Below are 24,067 nucleotides of genomic sequence, written 5' to 3' on the forward strand. Positions count from 1 at the left end.
TGCGATATCTACTATCTGCGCTAGAAATATTGGCGGCAATTTTTTGTTCACTATCCCTTTAAAAGTATTTTTCTGAACGTCACCTTTATAGTGTTGCCATAGTCGCGAGTGAATGACAGTAATTTCAAGCACATTAGCCATGGCACTCTTTAGGTAAAGTCACCTTGAGCCAGTACAGTGAAATTATTATTGTTGCAGTTAGGCAGTGGGCCTTGTTTGCTTACTGTAGCAGCAATCTTCTGTTTTTCTTTTTGACCATAAGAGTTCAGTGTGCAGCAAATGTTCAGTTCTAAGTGAGGGCTTTTTTCGATTTGCTGCAGCTACTTGGTCATGGAACTGATGGATGCCAACCTGTGCCAGGTGATCCAGATGGACCTCGATCATGAACGCATGTCTTACCTTCTCTACCAGATGCTTTGTGGCATCAAGCATCTCCATCTTGCTGGTATCATTCACAGAGTAAGATCATTACCCTTTCATGCCCTGCTCATATTGATTGCATTTAGTTTGTGCATCGTTGTAGCTCTTGGCCTTGTGCGTGGTCTTGCGTGTAGTGCACAATTTTTAATTTTCTCTTATTTGTGACTCCGGGGAAAATGGCTGGCTTTTGTATATATTTTGTTGCCATTTCCTCTTCTGTGGTAATTGTTTTATATACAGGTGGATGCCATGTGCACGTAGGAAGTAGGAAATGTGCATTTGCGGGAGGAATAATTTTTAAAGGGGTGCTTAGTTTGTAACATGAAATTTAGTTCATTGAACTCTTTGAGGAAGAATGGGTTCATATCAGGTAGAATTATGCTTGGATAAAAAAAAAAAATTGAATTTACCAGATGTTTGTCTGAAGAACAAAAAGCTCTGCAAAGTCTTGATTCTGGCTCCAAAGTTTTCGAGCTAACAATAGCCCTCCAGGACACATGTGGTGAAGCATTGCAAATGCCAGTAAAACCTTTGACCCAGCTGCAGAAATGAGTTAACTGATGAGCATGTGAAAGTGAAAGCATTCTTATTAACCTTGTTTTTTTGTTGTTGTTGTTGTTGTTGTTTTCACTGATGATCTCAGTGGTGAATCGTGCTGACCTGACATTATTGGACTTGCTGATACCATTAAAACTGGAAGATTTGATGAAGAGCGAGCCGGGCAGTGTTGGTTTCATTATACTGTTGCTGCCGGGTAGAAAGGAAGAAGCCTCACAAAAACTAAAATGCTTTTCTTAGAGCTGCCTTCTGTTTTAATGTGTATGGGAAGTTTACAAGAATTTTAGAAAATGTTTATGTGCTTTACAAAACTGCTGGCAACATTGTCATGTGGCCTTTTTGGTCATTGCTTCTGGAACTACACGAGGATGGTGGAATTTGGTGATATGGCTTTGTCGTTCGAGTCATTATTGCTCTGGGCTAGGGCAAGTGGTTGTGTTTGCCGTTGGGAGTGATGCAGCATTGTTGTCATGGTTTAGTGCAGTAAAACCAGGCATTTCACAGGACCAAAAAAAAAAAAAGATACGCATAAGAGCTGGGGAAAATCAACAGATTGAAAATTGACGGTAGTGCAGACTGAACATGTTTATTGCTGGCCTAGCGCAGTGGTGGAACTGCTACGCCAATTGCGCCAAACTGCGCCAAATCAGAAATCGTGATGCTGCTACAAAATAGATTTTTTGCCTATTTCTGTGCCACGCCTGTGCCAAAAGTTGCTGAATAACTCTGCCAACAGCGAAACCGAACTGTCACGAAACCAAAACTGACATCTGCTGGCAACACTGTGCAAGGTGGAAGAGTATTTTTGCAGGTCCTGTGCTGACAATCACGTGACACAAAATTGACGTTTATCAATGTCACTTCTGGGTCTCCTGCCGGTGTTTTATTTTATTTTATTTTTTCGATCTACTGGGAGGGAGTGAGACGGGGTTGCAAGATATCTCTCAAGTCCAATGCGTGGGAAGGGTGACAAGAGGGGCTGGCAGGCTGGCCGTCGAAGGGTCGAAGCACATCTCGTTGAAGCGCACGACGGCTTCAAGCTGCCCTGGGCGCTCGCTATGCGCGTGCGTGCGTGCGTGTGTGTGTGTGTGTAAAGGTTGTGTGAGCAGGCTGGTCAAAGCAGCCGACGCGGTTTCAAGTTTCAAACGAATGAATGCTTGAAACTGCCCTTGGCAAAGCACAGCTGAAGCAGTATGCATGCTTGCTTCCCTTTTTTTTTTTTTTTTTTCGTACTAGTGAGGTATGGGTAGCGATAGCAGCTGAGTAACAGCGGAGGGAGCGCCATGGATTTGACTGCTTCTCTGCGTACACTGAGCTCTCTTGGCAGCTTTCGTACCTTAAGTTCAACCCCTTATGTGGAACATCTTGTATAATTTCACGGCTTAATTCCAGACGTCAACATTTACGTGCCAGTTAGAAGATTATCTCAGTCTTGATAGTTATTTCTTTTCCGTCACTACAGAACTGCATGTGTGTGGGTGCACGCGTGTGCAAATAACTCATGCGCAGGTACTCAATACATTTGCAGCACCGCATACAGTCAGTAGGTACCCTTGGACGTTTCCATTACAATGAGGAAAGCATACGCACTATCCCCGCAGTGCACTGCGAAGAAGCAGACTCGCGACTCCCATGCGTTGCTTCGATTAACCAGCCACCCCGCCAAACCACCGGAAGAAAAAGAACGAAAGCGAAGATTGCGAACGCACGGAATCGGCGCTCACTCTACGTCCCCACGCATCGCGTCTTTTGACTGAGCAGCGCCAGTGGCACGCCTCTCTCGAGGGAGGAAAAATAATCTGCCCAGGACCTGCAAAAATATTCTTCCCCTTTTCCTTCTAATCAGCATGGGTCTTGATGGAAAAAGGTGCTTCGACGTTACCCTGATGTACAGGATAAGGACACCCAGAAGAGTGGTCAGAATCGGGAAAAGGTATAGGAAGAGATCAGGCTGGCCAGAAATATGAGCACCAATGCTGAGCTGCATTTCTCAAAAGGCATCAAGTTTAAAAATTTTGCAGATGTAGAGAGTGGACAAGCCCTTCTGAAGAATGGACAGGAAAGGCTCGCAGCGGCGCTGTCCAAGCTGAAGTCATCTAGGCAAGAGAAGAAATAGTGCCTTAAGGTTGCAGGTTTAAGAAGCGGCAGTTCTGAATTTCTACAGAGTTTTTATGTTAAGACGGCTAGCTAGCTTCTTTCCAAGGCTGCAGTGTTTATAGTATAGTTGTATATCTCGTTATGCCTTCCCTCTGAATAAAAACTGCTTTGTTTTTAGCAAAACTCCCTGTTTGTTAATGTTAGGCTTTTTAAGGAAAGAACAGCACTAGACTGCATCTGAGCTTGAAGCTTATTTTTGCATGGCTATGGTCGTTATAAACATCTGAGCAATTGGATTTCAGAAATAAAACAAGCCTCCTTTATCGTCTCAAGATTTAAAATTTTCCTACAAAACACTTTTTTTCTGCTGCAAAAGCTCAAATATTTGCTACAAAATGCCATTTTTCCTGCTACAAAAGCTGCTACAAGAAGCCAGTTGCCAGTTCCACCACTGTTAGCGCTTGAAAAAAAAATGTCTGCTGCATTTTCTCACGCCTGGTGAGCACAGCACGCTTCTCCAGAAGTTGCAGTGCTGTGTGGTTCTTGCGATTGTCATTTAAGTGAACATGCCTTCTTTTAAATTTATTTTGTATATATTTTTAGCAGGTCTAATTCTGCTACAACTATTGTAAAGGTTGGTTTCAGCAGTGGCTGACTTTTCTCTCCATCACCACTGTTGTGCTCATTGACACATGCGGCCACTATCTTGTCGGTGTTCAAAACTGTGGAGATTATAGCAGTGTCGTCCACAGGAACGTAATCGTTGTACGCAATCCTGTTCATGCCAACCACAAGTTTATCACAGCTATTGGATGCTCCATCTCCTACAGTTGTATGTTCTGCTGCGCAGTCTGTGTCTTGGAAACCTTTTGCAACACAGTTTTTCGCAATTGCGGCGGGGGCAGCATAGAAGTGCTTGACATTTTTGGGCATGCAGAGGTTGAATTGGGCTTGTGTTGTTGGTGAGAAGGTACACCACCTTTATGTTCCACAGCTGTGTTGTATCCTTAGGATGCATGCAGCATTTGTGTAAAAAAAAGTTTTCCTAAAAACTTTCTGTCCAGGCAGCCCATCTTTTAGTTCATGTGTGACAGACTTTTGGAAAAATGAGCACGTCATCTATCTAGTGGCAAGGCAGGTACTGGGCATCATTTAGACAACTTGACTTGCGAAGTTTTTCACGCGTGCATAAAAGGCAAAAAAATTCCATTGAGGTTGTATTTATGATGTCATGTACTTTAGACGTGTTTGTGGCATTTTTCTCCATTATTCTTGAATGTCTTTCTTTAACCCTCTGAGGCACAATATATCCACGGAGCATCCGCATATCCCATCACACCGGCCATTCGCTCCAAGCATTTCATCAACGGGCCCGCACTGTCACCTTTTCCGCATCCTTTTTTCTTCGCACTGCAACGGGCTGAACGGCCTTTCCCATGATGTAGCTGCCATCACCTGGCCATCAAGTTTTCTAAACAATTTATGTAACCATTTCAATGCTGTCACTGATCACTAAAATAAATAAATTTTGTTTTCCCACCCCTTATGTAATATTCCACCATGGGGTCTTTAAGATAATAAAGTGAAGTGTATGTAGCAGACTCATGGCTTTTTTCTTCTTATAATGTGCTTTATCCTGCAGTTCTTTTTTTTGTTTCAAGTGAATTCAGCATCCTTCATATTGCAGACAAGGCATTTTTCAGGGTGTCTAGCAACCGAGGAAACTGGGAATTATCAGGGAAATTTCATGCACCGGGAAAAATCGAGGAAACCATAAAAAAATTCCGCCAAATCAGGGAAAATGGCACGATATATTCTGCAGTGCATTTTCATTTTAAGGGGGTGCCCAGCAAGTATGTTATTCTTTCTTTTTTTGTGCTGAGCGTGCGGCCGTGTTGACACTTCCATGTCTACAATCGCGAACTCGGGACTGGCGTCATATTCTGTGTTGACAGCGAGGTGAAACTTTCATTGGGTCGCTAACTTCCTTGACAGAACGGATTTTGCACCGACCACTCAACACAGTGCGCTGGCTCCGCTGTAGAGTAGTATGCGGTGGCGGCGTCGACTTGAAGTGTACCGTGATCCGGGATGCAATTTGTGTTGTGACATTTTGCCGTGACATTTTGCCGTGCTGCCGTGACATTTTGAAAGCTGATGTTATCACACTTCTTGACCAAATTCAGCGTTACTAATTTGATCAAAATAGCTCTTTGGACCAGTTGGTTCATACTTGGCACATAAAAAGACCAGAGCAAAAAACGAGAACAAAGGAACACAAAACGACAGGACGGCGCTGTCCTGTCGTTTTGTGTTCTTTTGGCCGCGTTTTTTGCGCTGGTCTTTTTATGTGTTAATAATTTGAGTGCAGGTGCTCGAAAGGATAAATATTACGAAAATGAGTTTTTCTCAAAATAGATTTTTGACCATTTTTGACCATTCTAAGACTCTCAACTCCCCTTAATTAACTGTGCGGCTGTTATATTTAAGAATTTTTTTCTACTGCAAGTCTTAACTAATTTTATTTTCCAGGATTGCACATTTATCAACAATCGAAAGTTTGCAATTTAGACTGTTTCCTTTAATGGCCGCGAGCACCGCCACTATTATGCACCAAGGCTGCCTCGTTATGAGGTACCCTATATGCACCCGAATTTTTACCAATCAAAATCACAGTTGTTCGGTACATGGTAGTTTCAAAGAGCTCCATTGAGGCTGGCGTCAGTGCATTCTTAATTTTCAGTAAAGTTTTGATGTTTATACTGGCCATTACTGGCTAAATAACAGCATTTCACTGTTGTAAATTGCAGAGTATGATAAATAAATAGTTTCTTGTTGGGAATTATTCGTCTATGCTCATTATTATCAGCAGCTACACTTTTGAGCCTCTTCACTCGTCAGGGAATTTGAACTGAAATAGTCAGGGAAAACCTGGGAAAGTGAGGGATTTTGAAAATAGTGGTTTGCTAGACACCCTGTTTTTTATGCCGATTAGTGAATGCAGCAAATAATATTTCTGAAAAGGACGAGCTTGGTAGCCCATCCACTTCCATATTGATGCAAATTTTTCAACCAGTACTCAAATTTTTCTTCTGTGAATTGGTACTGTTATGTGCATCCTTGAACCTAAAATTCATGGAAAGATTCCGTGGGCCTTAATGTGACAGATTATGGTATTTTGATGTCACAGTTTCCAAAGAATGTGACACTTGGTTGAAAATTTTGTACATGTCTGCAAAAATTGACTGTTCTTGTGGGTTTGAGTATACTATATATAAGTGAAAACTATGTTGTGAATTGTTGTAATGCATAGCACTTAAAAGGGGTAAATGTGACATGTGGGTTGACCTTGGTCTGGGGGTTCTCCCTCAGCACTGTTATGCAGAGCTTGCTGTGTTTGGGTTTTTTTTCTTTCCCTTTTCCTTCTAGCTCCTTTCTTTACAATTTTTTCTGTGGCCTGTCTTCAGCCAGCTTTTTCTCTTGTGGGTAAAGGGGAATTGTTCTTCCTTATTTGTAGCAGTTACTGGCCCCCTTCCTTTCTTCTGTTTATTATTATTTTTTAAATGTTTGCCAGCCAAATAATAATAGTAATTTTGCAGGTGTTGCTGTTGTATTGATGTGAGTATGTGAAATGGCCTTTGATTGTCCCATGCAGGACTTGAAGCCAAGCAACATAGTTGTGAAGTCAGATTGCACGCTGAAGATTCTAGACTTCGGCTTGGCACGAACTGCAGGAACAACATTTATGATGACCCCATATGTGGTGACTCGCTACTACAGGGCCCCTGAAGTTATTCTTGGTATGGGCTACAAAGAAAATGGTGAGTGTGTCTGCATTTTTTTGCAGAGTTTTTGTGGGCTCTGATTCAGAAGTGACTAGGGCATTTTTACCTACGACCCAAGCTAGCAGTTTCATGTCCGCTGTTGACCTGATGACCAATTTAAATTGGAGCAAACTGTGAAAACCTTTCGGAATATTTTTGGTTTGTTGAGAAGGGAATCGAGAAGTGATTGTTGTTAATGCTTTGTACTGTCCAGCTCTAATTTACCACTGTTCGATCTGTCACTTTGTCTAGGTTCTTGCACATTACTACAGAATGCCTTGCTGTGCATTAAACAAATGTTGAAAAGTGATCGTTGCACCAAATAAAGTTGCAACACTCTAGCATCATTCGTGCTGGTTTTTACAGTTCCAACTGCCATTGCTAATCCTCTGGCTATTAGCAAAGTATGTTAGAAGTCAGAAGTCTCAGCACTCTCTCATATATAGGTCATGAAACAATTACGTGCTTTAGTGCAGCCTGCTAAGTGCTCTTGACAAAAATACTCACTGACCGATTTTTTGGACTCTGAGGGACCCTGAAAATCGTCTGAGTAATCGAGCAGTCCGAATTATCTGTGTACCAAAGAAAAAAAAAAAAAAAGTTGCTATTCTGCGAAAATTTGCCTTTAAAAGTTGCGATCTTTGCTGCTCCACGTTTTGTTTATATGTTGATAATAGAGATTTGTAGCATAACACTATACACACTACCAGGATCTGCTTCCGTGCACCATCTGTGTGCGCGTGGTAGCATCAGCCATGGACTGCCAGTGTGCATGCACTGGTTAGTTCTGATCTGGCAGGCGTGCACACTGCCGGTAGGCATGTGGCTCCCTCAGGCGATGTGCCGATTTTGAATGGTGAGGGCATGGACTGCCAGTGTGCATGCACTGGTTAGTTCTGATCTGGCAGGCGTGCACACTGCCGGTAGGCATGTGGCTCCCTCAGGCGATGTGCCGATTTTGAATGGTGAGGGCATGATAGCTGTTTCTTGGTGGTGGCAAATTGGGCAGCGTGCAGCTGATGCAGCGGCGGTAGATGTAAAAGCTTTTCTGGTTTTGCCTTCGATCTTGGCTAAAAGGTGGCCTCTCATTGCGCTTGGTGTTGAAGGGTTGTTGCTGCGGTTTTGCCCAAAGGTCACGCCCACCTGATTCTCCTGTATCATGCACGGCCGGGTGTGTCATGTTATCGAGTTGCACTGTGCTGTGCCCGACGGCAGCGTGATGGCTCATTTTCCAGAACCATCGCGGCCTACAGTGGTCATGGGCGGAATTGTCTAGTGTGGCTAGTAATGGTTTCTTGTTACAAAACAAACTGCACGCCGATGGTGCCGAGAAGGAACGTCGGTGGCACCATACCAATTAGTTTGCGGGGGCTGCGGAGGCATAGCAAGAACACTGGGCAGCGGCACTGACCTTTAGTCACATTTCATGCTTGCTGTGGCTGCTTGTAAGTTTAGGATGTTTACGCTGGGGCTCGTTAGACACTGCCTAGAAGTGCCTCCCCTCCCACCACCTTCTTGCCTCCTTGTTAGCGCGAATGAAAAAGGTATTGCGATTTTTGGCTTTGCCAGGTTGGCAGGTATGTTTATACTATCTCTCCAGTTCTGAGCTAGTCATGCTTTCATCACGTCCAAAAAGGTTCACTTCATGATGGTGCTACACAAGCGGCAGGTCATGATGGGGACAAGTGTACTCACCGGACAACAGTAACATTCAATTTCCGTGGGTAATGACGGTTGCAGAGACCGCATAGTCGTACTTACGGGAAGAATCAAAGCCGTGGCGGATGCTGCTCTTGTATCATTTTCAATCTGATAACGTGCTCTTTGTAGGCCACTTCCTTGATATTGAAGAGCATATTGTTATTGCCACTGCTTCAGAGAAGGCAACGATGAGCAAATAGCCGAACTAGTTCATCCGAATTAAATTCAAGAGGTCGTCTTTCATGGCCATTAAGAACTGCTCGGTTGTTTGTGTGATGCCCACTCGTGTTTATAGCGTGCCTAAAAAACTAACTTTTGGCTGCAAATTGATATGCACGCTTATGTTAGTCCGAAATATCGAGCTTTTAGATTCACTGAATTTGAAAAATCAGTCGTGAAAATGTGCATCTTCCTACAGGGTGCATGGCAGTTCCTGATTGAAGTCCGAAATATTGCGCAAGTCCGAATTATTGGAGTCCAAAAAATCTGTCGGCTACTGTACTCACTCGAGACTTGGCAACTTATTTTCATTTTGCTGTGATATTTCATCACTGTGGCCAGTTCTGTGTTTTGGCTGTGACACCTTTACTGGATACAAATTAATTTGGACAAATTGACATTGAAATTATTTCATGGAGCTTGTGCATGGGGAATGTGTGATTTTGTTTGTAAATGGAGACCTCATGAATATATTGTGTGATAAAAGCGTGCAGTGATTTGGTAATAAAAATACTTTTCCTTTTTTCAGTGGATATCTGGTCTGTTGGCTGTATAATGGGAGAAATGATCAGAGGTTCGGTGCTGTTTCCTGGCACAGATCGTATCCTTTCTTTTCTCTGAAATGCAGCCTTGCAGTTCACGTCATAACTGTTCCTATCTAAATAGCTCAGAGCTTTGCATTGTTTGTAGAACCTTAAACTGCTTCGTCGCTGTTGGATTGACCCTGCCATGGTAGCTCAGTGGTTAGGGCGCTCGACTGCTGAGCTGTAGGATGCAGGTTTGATCCCAGCTGTGGCGACCATGCTTCAAAGGAAGCGAAACGTGAGGCGCTTACATACTGAGTGACATCGGCTATGACATCTCTCATCGCTGGTAACTCTTTGGGCCTGTTAAACCCCTATTACTATACAGTTGAATCCTGCAATAAAAAAATTTTCAAAAAAGTATGAATTCAACAGAATGAAAAATTTCAGGAGTCCTCCGCCAGCTTTCATAGGTTTCAATGTATTCGATTTCTGCAAACAATGAAAAGTTGTCAGACAGCATCCTGCTAAAGCAAAGGTCTTTAGCTTTCCACAAGCTTTTCTTATGCGTAAGCTGTAAGAAGAAAATAAATGGCTAGAATGGCTAATTGGGCTAGTTAGTATAAGTTCGTTGCTACTTAGCAAAGCGCACAGAAAGTGGATAAGAAAAGGGCAGACAACTAGGTGCTCGCACTATCAACTGAAGTTTACTCGGGGGAAAAAAGGTCCCTGTTCTTGCTGTTCTGCATTGCTGTTCTGCAGGTCAAGTGCTCGGTCGCACCACACGTGGCCATAGTCGGTCAACAAAATTGTCAGTAAACCCGAATTTTGTAATGCAAACTCGCAGTAGAGCTGCTAACCCGTGATTGTCCAACTCTTCTTATCTGATAGGCATTTGCGACCTCTCGGGATAGTTTAGCTCAGTGCCGGAATAGTGCCACTCTCCTGTCAAGAAAAGGGGAAGAACCTTCGCATAAATTGCAATGCTCTGCTACGTTCTCGAAAGGCCGGCTTGAGAGGGAACGGAAGTGCTTTTTTTTTTCTGAGTAAACGTCTGTTGATAGTGTGGGTGCCTTGTTGTCTGTCCTTTTCTACGAAGCAGCGCGAATGGGCACACTGCTCTATAGTAAAGAAAATAAAATGGAAAAAAAAAACAAAAACAAACATAGGCCTTGATTTCATACCTCCTTGTTTCCGCGGTGCCAGCGAGCACATTTACGGTCGTGGCCATCTTTGTTTACAATGACTGGTGATAATGACTTTAAACATGTTGATTGGGCAAAAACTAATTATTTTTGGAAGGTTTGCGCTTGTTGGCAGCCAGTTCAAACGGGTGCGGCCATGTCATCATTGACATCGCCTATCCTGTTGAAAACATGTTTCCTCAGACGAAAAGCTATGGCCCCTAGAATATTTCTAGGGACGATTCAAAGAGCGAAATTTGTGATGCTTCAAGGGAAGTTTCAAGATGAACTTAAATTGAAGCGTGCTGTTGGGCAGGTTGCAGTGGCTACTTTGCCACAGCCAGAGCCGCCAGAAGGAGAGACTGCATTGGTCTTCGGGGGGTAGGATCTGTGCAGTGTAGGTGGGATGGTGCAGTTTCGGATGACTTCGTTTGTTGACAAATGCGGAATTATTCGTGAGAAATTAACAGATGACGCTTAATCAGGAATGTGTGCAATGTGACTGAGGAAGGTGATGACAAGGATGGTGACAAGCAGCTTGAGAAAAAGGAAGCAAGCCTGTGGAACGTGCTCAGCGTACTTGACACCATTTGATCGTTCCTTGGTACCCGGGACGAGAATGTGGCCATCGAAAGTCTGCTAAATTGTGAGAGCACTATTGTAAGGCTGCTGCAAAGCAAGGAAAGGCTGACAACATAGCAACCTTTTTCATATAAATTCTGTTTCCACAGAGTCTGGTTTGCACTTATTCTTTTTCTACAGTCCCATTTTCGCAAAAACAAGAAATTTTATCGTTCCTGCAATTTCATTATTGTGTCGTTAAATCGTACTACCGTTGTTACTGTACTTCGCTTTGAGTTTTTGCCTTGAGGCTTTTCTGTACTGGTGTGGTACTGTTCTCTGGGTGTCTAATGCAGAGAGTTGGACTTGCCGTGAGACAGGGTTTATTGCTAAAAACTGCAGACTATTGGCATGGTTCCATATGTTTCAGGTTTTCTGTTACTATATTTGCTGCCAGTGTTTTCTTGGAAGTTGCAATGTGACGGTTTGCTTCAGTCTGCAAGGAGAGCGCATATAATTCTTGACCATCTTGGTCCAGACATTGACCAGTGGAATAAGATCATAGAACAGCTGGGTACACCGTCACAAGAGTTCATGCGCCGCTTGCAGCCAACAGTGCGCAACTATGTGGAGAATCGTCCTCGGTATGCAGGCTACAGCTTCGACAAACTCTTTCCTGACGTGCTGTTTCCTACAGACAGCCATGAGCACAGCCGGCTGAAAGGTTAGTGTCTTGAGCCATTTTTCTTCAGTTAGCTGTTGAGCGCAATATTGTGGGTGTGCTTGGCAGGGCCACGTCTACTGTTCTTGATTGACATGCGTCTGCAAGCTGTATTAAGCTGCTGTATGGGCTTAGAAGTATGCAACCTTGACTTTGCCTTAGCCTTAGTGCTGCTTTGTTCTTTTTGTGTGCATTGCAGCCAGTCAAGCTCGCGATCTGCTTTCGAAGATGCTTGTGATTGACCCAGAAAGGCGCATCTCTGTGGACGACGCCCTTTCTCACCCTTACATCAATGTATGGTATGATGAAGCTGAAGTGAATGCGGTGAGGAGATTCCCTTAACTTTCAACCTGGTTCATGTCTCGCTAGGCTCATGAGCAATATGGTTTATTGAGAAACAATTTGAACAGTCGGCTTTAATTTTGACAAATTTAGTATTGTGCTTGAGGAGATTGGTGATACTGACCTTGTGGTGTTGGAAAAAATTTTATCGTCTGAAATTTGGGTTGAGAAAAATGTGGTAGTGGTTTAACATGGCTAAACTGAGAAAGACGTGTGAGAGCTCTGGTTAAGCTGATAGTTAGCTGTATGTTTTGTAGTGAGTTATACGCGTGGCCGATAAAAAATGAAACTTTCTTTAAGCACAGGCAACTCGTGTGTTCAGGCAATGACAAAGCAGTGTTGAAGGCAGTGTTGCGATCTGCGGAGTAGTTAGGAATTGCACTTGTCTCTAGCGTTGATAGAGTTGCTAAAGACAGTATATTACCCCACTGGTTTGTAGACTCTGCAAGTGAACTGGGTATATAGAGATCAAATTCCTGGCTCATTTCCCCAAGTTCAAAGGCCAAGGTTATACAGTCAAACCCGGATATATCGAATTTTGGTTATATCGAACTCACTTAATATCCCCTTGAAAATCCCATGTCAAAGTATAGGAAAGCCGCGTCATATATCGAACTCGATTTCGCCGGTCGTTAGATATATCGAACTCCGCACCATGCACTGGAAAGTGTGCCTTCCCCAAAAACGATCGCATCACCCTTGGCCGTTTTCCGCGTGACGTTTTCAAGCCACGCGCGGAAGGAATGAGAGGGGACAGTTCGGCTCTGGCAGCGCCGCGCCCATTCCCCAAAGGTGCGCGCATCTGCGGTTATCGTTTCCCGCGTGCCAGCACGTGACATTTGCAAGCCATGCGCATGAATGAACCAGAGAGAACCGGTGGGAACAAGAGGGGAAAAACGCGATAGAGCGAAGCGCAAGGGTGTTCCCATTCTTTTGATGAGCTATATCTCTCCATCCTCATTCCCGGCCTTCGTTCGCAGTAGCACGGCCTATGCATGCACCAAGCCAGCTCAGCCCGTTTTCAGACAGAACGTCGGACGCTTTCTCCAGCGTGTGTTGCGAACCCTCTGCGGAAGTTAAGAAGTGGTAGACCTATCTATATATATATATATATATATTTTTTTTTGTGAGAATCGTTTGTTGTTATCGTTGTGCTGTACGCGCGGCGTAGCGTAAGGTATGGCGTTACGAAGCGGGTTTTTTCTTTTTTTTTTTTTTTTTTGCGGGAGTCGTTTATCCTTGTATGTATAAATCAACGAAAGCACGCGGTCAGCTGTGATCATGACACCGGCTTTTAGCATTTTCCGCTTCAAACAGCATTTGCAGCTACTTTATCATGCTTTCCAATGATTTTGTGGCAGTAGACTACGCCCGCCTCAAGTGCGGCGTGATAAATCGAACCAGGCTTGTGCAATCAAGCCATCACGGGCAGTCTGCCAAGTTCGCTCCCCGCTGCAGCAGGAGCTATCAAAAGATAAACACGCTGCGACATCGCTGCGCAGAATCTTGGCACGCTGCCAAGAAATGATATGTGGATGAGAGGACCGAAACGAAGTGCCACATGCAAGCCATAACGCTGGCGACTTCTGCCGCAGCTACACAGAAACCTTGTTTTGGGCTCACAGAGGGACGCAGTTTCCAACAAGTTGGAAATTTTTTGCTCTGTCGCTGGCTGCGGCTCGTCGCTGAGATCGCTTAATCACTCGCATGTTAGCGAGCTGGCCTTAACACTTTTTTTTCCAAATTCTCGAGTGCAAAAGTGGAGGGTGGGTTCATTATGCAAGTGAGTTGATTACGGGACAAATACAGTATCGTTTTTCCGCATCGTAAGTGCCGTCCCAAGCCGATTTCTGTATATCGAATTATCGATATACGAACTATTTCGCGATTCCCTTCGAGTTCAATATATCCGGGTTTGACTGTATCAAGTGGCCAATTGGGACGTCGACCCATGCTTGCCTTGCTATGACTGCAGTTGGCTTACCTTGATTGGACTTGGTTCTTTCTCCTTTACACAGAGATCAGGTTTTTCAGAATTTGCACGCAGTAGTGCCTTTGCACTAAAATTAACTGGGAGTGCATTTCTGCATAATTATTGATAGATGGGCAAGGAAGTCTCATATGTTCATCTGAGTTTCTTGCTTTGTGAAGTCAACCAGGAGATAATTCTGTTTGTTAGAAATATTTTCCTTCCTGAGCATTCTGGGATGCTGCAGCACACCTCAGCTGTTTCCCTGGGTGGCTGTTGCTGCTGTGTAGCAGTTTTCTGTGGCATCGGTACTCAAAAGGCTGCATTCTTGAGGCTTGTTTCGCTATGCTTCCAACTATACACATTATGCAGGTCATGAAACCACCTGTGACGAGGGCTGGGGTGTAGAACTGGACACTGAGCTAGCCTTGAGTGATGCTCTAGGCTCAGCTCCTAATGACACCAATGCTCTTTCTTTTTCTTTGTTCGTTTTTGCCACTCTTAAAAAAAAATCTAAACTTCCTATGACAAAGTGCCTTTTGCTTTTGTGGCGCATGATTCGTATCTGATAAGGCTGTTGCAAGACTTTCAAGGGCTGGTGTCTGCGAAACTCGACGCGTGTGTGCACATGTTTGGGATGGCGAAATAAGGATGCATCCTTTGCATAGTGCTCGTAGTTGTCCACCGTTTGTCGAGTAATTTTGGCGGTAGCAGTGTGCGGAGATGTGAGAAAGTCAGCGTGTAAGTTTGTTGGGTTGACTGGTGGGTCACTTCACAAGGCCGACATACCAAGGAGTGGTGGTAAAGTTGAGTGGGATTGACAGCCATGGGAAAAATGAAATCTCAAACCTGCTATATCCTCTGTAACCCATTGCCGGAAAGTGTTCAAATCACCTGACATTTTATCCACATTTTGCACAGTGCACGTAAGTAAGGGAATTTTACCTATTCACATCACGTGTAAATAGTTGCACAATGAAATCTCATTGATTTGGTCTCACGCCTAGTTATCTAGGATTGCTGACGCCCATGTAAGTCTGGCGTTGGACACTTGTTAATTTGGACACATGTGGACACTCGCCATTTGATTCGAATGGGAAGGGGGGGGGAGGCACATCTTGGTATGACCAGCAATTTTCTAAATAGACCTCAATCTGAATTGCCGGGAACAGCTGTGTCCGGGCACTTCAGTCGTGCGTGTCATGACAGCATGACAGGTGCGATGATGAAGTGCATCCGAGCAGCATAATTTGTTGCGCTTCTCATAAATTCGCATCATCCCACTGCTGCCATCGGGTGGGCCGTGCTTTGGCCACTCGCACCCTTGAGATTTTGAAGCCATTGTTCTAAGTTCCTGGCAATATGCGCAAAGCAAGGCACCTGACAGAACTGGAATACATGATCGTTTTAGCTTAGTTTTGTGTTCATTAGATAAAATTACTGCAGTGTAAACAGTTTTCGTCACTTTTTAAGGACATTTGTTAATTCAAATGTTCTGGTAATTCGAACTTTTTTCCCTGGTCCTTTGAAGGCTGAATGAATGAGATCTCATTATAATTTTATCTTGCACAGTTGTACAAAGCAAATAAAAAATGTATACAAAGGCTGCTGAATTGCACATAAATTTTTACAACTGAATGCTACGCTGTGTGTGGGGCTGTAGGAAAAATAAATGAGAATGCTGGTACTAGCACAGTTAATGCTAACTTAGCTTATTCATATTGCTGCATTCCAGAAATTTCGTTAAACCCTTAGTAGGCTGCATGATCAATTCCATGACTAAAGAGCACATGTTGTAAAGATTGTGCTGGGTTTCGAGTCACATTGAGATATGCGGAAGTGAGAAGCCAACACGTGTACCATACAAGCTCACAGTGGCGAAACAGAAAAATTGAACATGTTTCAACAAGACTGCATGAATTTAACACACAGTAAATTGAAGGATGAATGGCAGAAGGTTTGGATTGGGATAAGGAGGTAAGCAACAAATTGCTCTTTGCAAAGCCCATCATGGGATAATGGAAGTCATGGTGACATTAAGAGCACTTCACCGAAGTAAGTTTATGCTGTTCTTACATCAGACGCACACAACTTCGTACTGACTGAACAAGGTACACCTTTTTACAAAATATGTTGGGATGAACACTCAGTGAACTGTGGGCTATTTTCATCTACAAAACTAGAAAAAATTGCTGTGACCATATTCCTTCTCACGCTACGCTATTCTTAATGCACTATTTCATTCGGCAAGTATTTTTTTTTTTAAGTTTGTAAAGAAAGAAAATGTCCTAAATAGAACTGTAGAATCTAGAAGTTTAGTCCACCAAATAAAACGTTTTTTAACCTTGTGTTTGCTCCATGATAGCCACAGTTGGTTACGTGCCATATAACCTGGCACAAAACAGGTGTAATTTTTTGGGGTGGAGCATTTGGGCGGAATTCATGTGCCAACACTGCTCTCAAAGCTTGGCGAGGGAATATGCAAGGTATGGTGCTGCTGTCGTTTTGCCCAATCTGCTACTTCTCTTTTGTTAAGTAGGCTTCTCGTGTTTCGCCAGTGGCGCATCATTTTGTGCCCCTTCATAACACGTCTAGGAGGCAATCGGGGAATGTTGTAAGGTAGTGTTATGCACATGCCGATGGGAATGGTCTTAGCTTCCAATGCATAGCAAAATTTTGCTTCTGAACTGTGTCTCGTGCTCATGAGTAATTAATGCTATAGATAACCAGTGGTCTTGTTTTCCAAGATAAATAGCAAAAATTTACAAGCCTGCTGAGGTAGGGTTTATGGATTCATTGGTTATTATTGTGCAGTTACGCAGTATTGGGAAAAGTTACATTCAAAACTCTTTCCCAGAATTTGTCCAAAATGTCTGGTCATAGACCTTTGCATTGGGCGAGGGAGTTGTCGAAATTCCTCCTCTGGACAGTCTGAAACCCGTTATGCTGTAGCTTCCGCATTGCTTGTGCGGGATCCACGCAACTGTCCACTGAACAATATGGCAGCACCTAGGGAGCCCAAATTCCAACGGTCTATAGAAAGATAAGAAATGCAACCAGGAACTTCATTTTTGTGAATATCGTTCTTGCATTTTGGGTAGATGGTTATATCAGGGATGCAACAGCTGCGCCAATTGCACCATTTTGATACAGCTGCATATTTCTGCGCTATAAGCTTGGGATTTGTTAAATTTGCGCCACGCTGCGCCAAAAATGCCTCGACTAGCCACAAAGGTCGCCATACTTGGGGACAACTTTCCGCGGCCATGATATGGCCAGCCACGATTTTTTAGACACTACAACGCAGTTTTATTTTGCGATAGTGTCATGCCGTCCTAAAGCCTGCTCATAATTTTCTCCCTTGCATCCACATGCTTCCTCCGCTCTTCGCTTGGGATTATAACTGTTGCGCTATGGGGATGCTTCACCGCACGGATTACAGTACGTGCAGTGAAGCATCCCCATAATGCAAAGGGGCCGTCTGTAACGAGGCACCGCTGCTACTTCGTCGCACTGCAAAAATTAAGCTGGTTGTGGTACTTGTGATTTTGGAGCAATACGTCAACGCTTAAGCACCGGATGCTTTTAATTGATGTAGCTCTAATTTATTTTGTGGCTCGGAAGGGTTCGGTATTTTCTTGGGTCATTCATGTACAGCAAGGTTGATTTTATGCTGTTTCATAGATAAACTCGCATTCCCATCGTCAGATATTGTAGGAGGGGCATCAGTTATGGCGTCTGTGCGTGTGCTAGTATAACCTGAGGTGGTACGTGCGAAATATATTTCGGGTGTCAGCAGGTCGGGGAATACGCCGCAGTCTTAGATTTTAAATTCCATAACGCTGTAGTGGAGCCCAAGACTGCCAAAACTAACATTTACGGATGCTGGAACATTGCAATACTGCAGAGTCTGTTCTTTGCACTAAATATATAACCTAATATCCCGAGTCATCGCCAGCCCCTAGAAAGCGTAAATCACGTGCTGAGGACAAGCTCGCTCGTCAGTTTTATTCGCTTACGACTTGCTTTCTTATCTGCTTGCAGGGTTTGCCCTTTCACCATTTGGTCGGTGTTTTTCTTTTTGTATTTTTTTCTGTTTCCTTTTGAATCAACATTTCATCTTTGTTTTGTCTTTGTACTGCGCTCGTTTTTGAGCGCAGTCTGATCGCAATCACGGCTTCGAATGGGGCTTTTCTGGAGCTGCCCTCGCACAACATAAGGTGCGGGCTTTGCACCACGCACTAAACATTGCTTTATGAGTCTTGCGAGCAAGATAAGATCCGGTTATTAAGATCGTCAAACCGCTCTAGATGCAAAAAATAATAAAAAAAAAAATGCATCTTCCTAGCTTCCCCGAAGTTTGAAAATTAACCTCCTTGATTTTATGGCTCACATTCCTTTTTTTTTTTCTTTTTTAGTGACAGTATTCTTTGAAGTACAAAACACTTATTTCATTTCATTTATTAACCTTAAAGGCCCCTTTCAGGGTATTACATAAAGGGTGGGGTAGATAATATCAAATGTTACACTTCTTTCACAGATTTTCAATGATATACACATTTCAATGTTGGTGTTGAAGGATATGATGGGCAGAGCGATGGAGTGGGATAGGGCGTTCCAGTCTGACGCATCTTGTGGAAAGAAAGAGGAAAAGGTTACGGTACGGGCGCATGGACGAGCGACTTGAAGTGGGTGGCCGGTGCGATGGGATATACAAATATAGGTACATGCCGGACTCCTAAAGGAAATATTGCTGGTCACATGTGGCCCTTGCTAGATTTCCTTTGGATCACATTCATACGGTCCGATATTCACATATCTTAATTTTTATTATTTTTTATTTTTGCTGGTAAAGTTTTGTTGCTGTGTAGCGGTTCAGAAATTTGAATTCGTGCTACAAAGTGCAGTTTTGTTTTTCTTGTAGGCTGCCCCAAATATGGATTTTACTGCTCCAAAAATTGCTACGAATCCTATTTCAGGTGTCGCATCCCAGTTATATATATATTCCTTTGTAATGAAAGTGTTCATAAAAATTTATTTCATTTTCTCATTATAAAAAAAATTTAGTTATGTTCTTATGATTCCTTTGTTTTGCTGCGACCACAGTGGAAATCTGCAGCTCCCCTTTTTTTTTTTATAAGCTCTAGGGGCCGAACTTTGCTGTTAAATGCAAATTTTTCTGCGGTAAAAGTGCCAACATTTGCTTCAAAATACGATTTTCGCTGCTCTGGAGCCTGTAATTGCTGCTACAAATTGAATTTTCTGTTATAAAGGCTGCTACAGGCTTGTTGTCAGTTCCACCACTCTACTTAGTGTGTGACGCTGTAATGCCTGTACGCTAAAGGAGATAGGCGAATTATTATTTTTTTATTACTTACAGCCTCATTCACAAGCATGGAACCAATGCTGCCAGAATGTGGGGACGATTTTTCGAAAGCAGGAATAAGGTAGCGGCCAGATTGGGCGCTGCTTTTCTAATTAGTATGGGTCCAGTTTGGACTTAGTTCTTTTATACTTGGGAAATGAATGCAAGGTTTGATGTCTGTCAGTACTGTAAGCTTTTCGCATGAATAAAAAAAACTGAAAGGAAGCAATGAAAGTGAATGAAAACTAATAGTAGCGCTAGGGGGTAATACTTTTCATGTCGCTTCCAACTTTCGTGAGGCAAAATGCTGTGGTTCAAACTGCGCCAAGGAGGCAGTGAGAAAACTAGTTGACACGTCTTGGGCTGATATGTGAACAGAAAAGCCGTGCAGGAAGCTAGGTTGAAAGGTGGGAATTGGCCATAAGCTTCAACCCCTACCAGTAAAGAAACATTGATTGGGGAGATTCCTTTGCTGAGTTAACTGCCCTGCCTTCTCTACAGAGTGTACATGGAGGGACCTTAATGGTGCCATAAAGGTGCACAGCTGTGGGATATCCTGGCAGCAATTGCATGCAAGCTTCCGCTGCGCGCATGTGTGCGCGAGGTGGGGTTCTGACTCTTAGTGCCCAATCTTGACACTGCATGCATGAAATGGGCAAATGAAACGTTTTTGCCTGATCTTTTTATTTTGAATTTTCCAAGTGGAATTTTCGTTTCCATGCTCCGATTCAGATAACTCTCTTTTTCCACTTGTTCCTGGAATGTACGAGGAACTTTTTTTAAACCACAATGGTTGGCAGTAAAAAAGGTTCCACAGTGCCCCTTTAAGCTCAACTAAACAGGTAGATGGCTTATGCGTGCAAAGGGTAGTAGAAATTGATTACTAAAAAGCAGAGGTTGGAACATATAACAATTTTGTTTTCAGCGTCCAAAGGCAGTGTATGTTCCTGGCTATGTATACTTGCTGTAATTTTCACTAGTACTATTTTTGCTTTCAGCCTGGCTTTTATGCAGCTTTAGCTGCATTTTAAATTAGAAGAGCTATATATTAGCTACTGTTTTGTGACTCTTTTATTTGTCTGATTTTCAGCCCGCACCTGCTTCGTATGACCATTCTGTAGACGAGCGTGAGCACACAGTAGAGCAGTGGAAAGGTGAGTGCTTTCCTTATGCTTTCTTTTTGTTTGAGCAAGCGAAATGCAGCACTGTACCTGCTGTGGGCAGTACCTCAGATCCATATAATACAAGTTCGTCATGTACTAAAGAAGCCGGCAGTCACGGAACCCAAAGGAAGCATAGGGGCAGTGTCTTCTTTTATTGGGGGGGGGGATTGGTTAGTGTGGGAAATGAGTTGCATAGTCAAGTGACACTGGAGATATCTAATGATTCCCTGCTAATCATCACCACTTCAAAAAATAATGCAGTCTTCAGTGCTGCTTTTGCTTTCAAATTGTTAGTTTCCATCCACATCTGCTTATGATTGTTTTTAAACGTAATTTCAGGGCTGCTTTAAGTACCTAAAGTAACCCTTAAATGATTCTGATTGTCATAACATATTAAGTCTAGAGGTGGCCGTTGCAACTGTTTAAGCCAAGGTTAAGATCTGCAGAAGCCTTTCATGCGTTGTTAATTTTCTGACATCTCAACTGATTATGAAAATGACAGTGTGTGTGCTTTCAGTTGCCCTCCACTTATGGGACATCAACCAAGAGGCTGATATAGACTTGGCAAGCCCTGCCTTTGTGATTGCTCTGTAGTTTTAATTTTTCAAACACAGTCAAATACTATAGTTGGAGGCCTATGCTTGTGCTGCCACTAGCCATTTTTCTAAATGTTGACGTGATTGGTGTGGCCACCCCACTTTAGATAGAATACAAGTTCTAGCTCAGCAGAAAGAGTAAAGAGTCAAATCTTGATATAACGAATCATGCGGGACCGCAAGAAATCTTTCGTTATTTTGAAATTCCTTTGTAGTAATGAAAAAATCTGCGGTATAAGCCAGTGGTGAAACCTAGATATGAAAAGGACGTACCTTGGCAGTAGGCAGGTGTGTAGACAAGCAAAATCTGAAATGAAATTCACACTAACTTCAAAGGTGATTTATTCGAAGAAATCGGTTATTTTCTTTTCCCATATGCAGTGCACATGACCGCACACTACATTATACCTCTACAGCACATACACCTTCCACTCTACGCAACACCTTATCGGATATGTGATTGCACCGAGCGATGAAAGTACGGACTTTGTCCGTGCACAAAAAACATCAGAGTTCAGTATGACCTCATTATCAGTGTTCCCTAAAGTTTGAAGATCTTGTCTGGGTCTTTTAAGGGGGGAGACCGCTTCTGGAGAAATTTTTTTTATTTCTTCGCCAAACTCAATGGAATTGCATATCCTTATCTAATTTCTCATGCTGATTTCAAAAATGTGATTAGTTTTTTGATAGGACAATTGGTTCTCAAGGTACAATTAATTAGCCCCCTATTGTTCACAAGAACAATAGAGAGAAAAGTAAACAATAAAAGCTCACAAATTGCACATGGTTAGACTCTAGATAGAAAATGCAACGCAATGTTGGAAACAGTTTTCTAATTTTACCATTATTACTGATTTTACATCAAAATGAAATTTGTGCAAAAAATTGTGACTAATATGAAATGAAGAACTGATCATTAAAAAAATTTATGAGCCTTAATTTAAAAATCTGTTCCCAACATTGCATGCTTGGGTATCCTAGCTACATGCTAAAAAAAGAATTGTGGTTCTCTCGGCTATAGATGCTGAGATATGCTACTTTGAAAGTCACTCTGAGTCCAAAATTTGCGTTCTGAGAAAAATGAGAAAAACAAGCAGAGTGATGTTTATTGAGGAAAAGTACTAAATTATCCATCCAGCCACCTTGGAAAGTTACTAATAGCCTCCTGGAATGTAGTCAGACTGCTTATTAGCATTCAAAATGGTGTTTTTTTAGAGTGCGCTGCACATTTTCTGAGGACTTGTGCTTCTGTGCACATGCACTCTTCCTTTGCTTGTCTTTCTCCTGCATGCGTTTTGTTGTCTGGGGGCTGGCAGTCAAGTGCAGCTCTTTCAGAATGTTTTTCGCAGTTCTTTCACTTCCTGCATTAAACTTCATCACAGCCTCAGCCACAGCGGCCTGGACCGTGAAGAGTGAAGCATGGCGTTCCTTACGTGCCAGTGCCCAAATCATTGAATGCAAACATTAATTATTGTTCTGGGTTTTGCCTCGTTGTACGCGCTCCAGAAGCCTCTTGTCAGAAAGCCTTTCATAGACTGGCAGCAAAGCTTCACAAACATGAAGAGGCAGGTTGTGTCGGTGATGCGGCATGGTCTCACCTCTGGCCTCTGTAGCATTCTGCTTACACCAAGACTCGGGGCCTGTTGGGCAGAAGCTGTGATTGTAGGTTACATCATTAGATGTAACATGATGGTAGGTGGCCATCACAGCCTTCTGTGTGGCCTCCACATCACCAGTGTGTGACTTCAAAGCCCATGCATAGTAGGAGCTCAACTTGGAAATTAGATCTCCTGTAAGCTTTCCTTTGCCACCAAGGGATTCTCCACCAGAACCTCTCTGTTTCGTGATCACATTGCGCAGAGCAGTTCCCATGCGCTTCTGCACATGGTTTATGCAGTCTTCCTTTGTAACGGCTATGTAGCCATATACTTTTGCTTCTTGCAAAGCAAGGAAGGTTCGGCTGTCCCCATCAGAGAGCATGGTCGTGTAGCGGAGGTTGTGCTGTTGTAGGGACCGCTGGAATAAAATAAGCGCAGCCTCGACTTACATTTCACCAGCCTTTTTGGTGGTGTTTTTCTGGCATTTGTGGCCTTGTTTCCACGCCGGATACTCCGGGTCATCCTCTTTTGGGCCTCGTTCACACGCGGCGCAAAAATTGCTCAGCACGACGTAATCGAGCACAAGTCCGGTGAAAAGCTCGATAACAGTTCCAATTCCGATGTGAGATGAATGCCCGCGTGTCATCCACGAGCCGTCAAACGAAACTGCAATATCTCCGGGGTGACCGAAATTCAGCTCGGAGTACACCTCCCGAACGGATCGTGCGCAGTCTGCTGTCATCTTTTTGGCTGCACGGTCCACCGCGGGCGTCAACTTCTCCTTGACATATTTCTGCCACGTTTTTGTATTCAAACCTCGATGAGATATATTCATTACTGCGAATATATCATTTAGCGCACCGCGCTGATTGCCGGTTGCTTGCATCGCGCGCGCGGCAAGAATGTTCACAATGAACGGATTCTTTTTTTGTCCGCCGATCACACGCGGTGAACTCCAGCCACAATTAATGTCGCCGAAATTCACGCATGAAATCGTCAACTTCACCGCAAGGCCATATTCGCTGCCACATTTACCGATGTTGACATCACCGCCGCACACTTTACACTTCACACACGCTAGTAGCGCGTTCACGGAACTCAAGTTGATAACGGTGAAGGTCGCGTCGTCGAGCGGCTGGCAGCTGCGGCATCTTCGGCGGTGTCTTCGGTTCCGCCGACAAAAGCTACCTTGCGCTCCGTTGCAGGGGTTGATGCCATCAGTTGA

General features: G+C 43.4%; 1 protein-coding gene across 4 annotated transcripts in view; it reads left to right on the forward strand.

The window, feature by feature from the left end:
* Positions 1-24,067, forward strand: part of bsk (mitogen-activated protein kinase dJNK) — a 64,971-nt gene that overhangs the window by 33,246 nt on the left and 7,658 nt on the right. For all 4 annotated transcript variants that reach the window (XM_084588522.1, XM_084588520.1, XM_084588524.1 and 1 more), the window contains exons 5-10: positions 321-459; positions 6,731-6,896; positions 9,349-9,420; positions 11,627-11,812; positions 12,009-12,133; positions 20,576-20,639. In XM_084588522.1, the coding sequence (XP_084444648.1) occupies positions 321-459; positions 6,731-6,896; positions 9,349-9,420; positions 11,627-11,812; positions 12,009-12,133; positions 20,576-20,639 (752 nt within the window). The remainder of the gene's footprint in view (positions 1-320; positions 460-6,730; positions 6,897-9,348; positions 9,421-11,626; positions 11,813-12,008; positions 12,134-20,575; positions 20,640-24,067) is intronic.

Source organism: Amblyomma maculatum, chromosome 1 (genome assembly GCF_055883805.1).
Source record: "Amblyomma maculatum isolate TAMU_Amacu chromosome 1, ASM5588380v1, whole genome shotgun sequence".
NCBI classification, from domain to species: Eukaryota; Metazoa; Arthropoda; class Arachnida; order Ixodida; family Ixodidae; genus Amblyomma; species Amblyomma maculatum.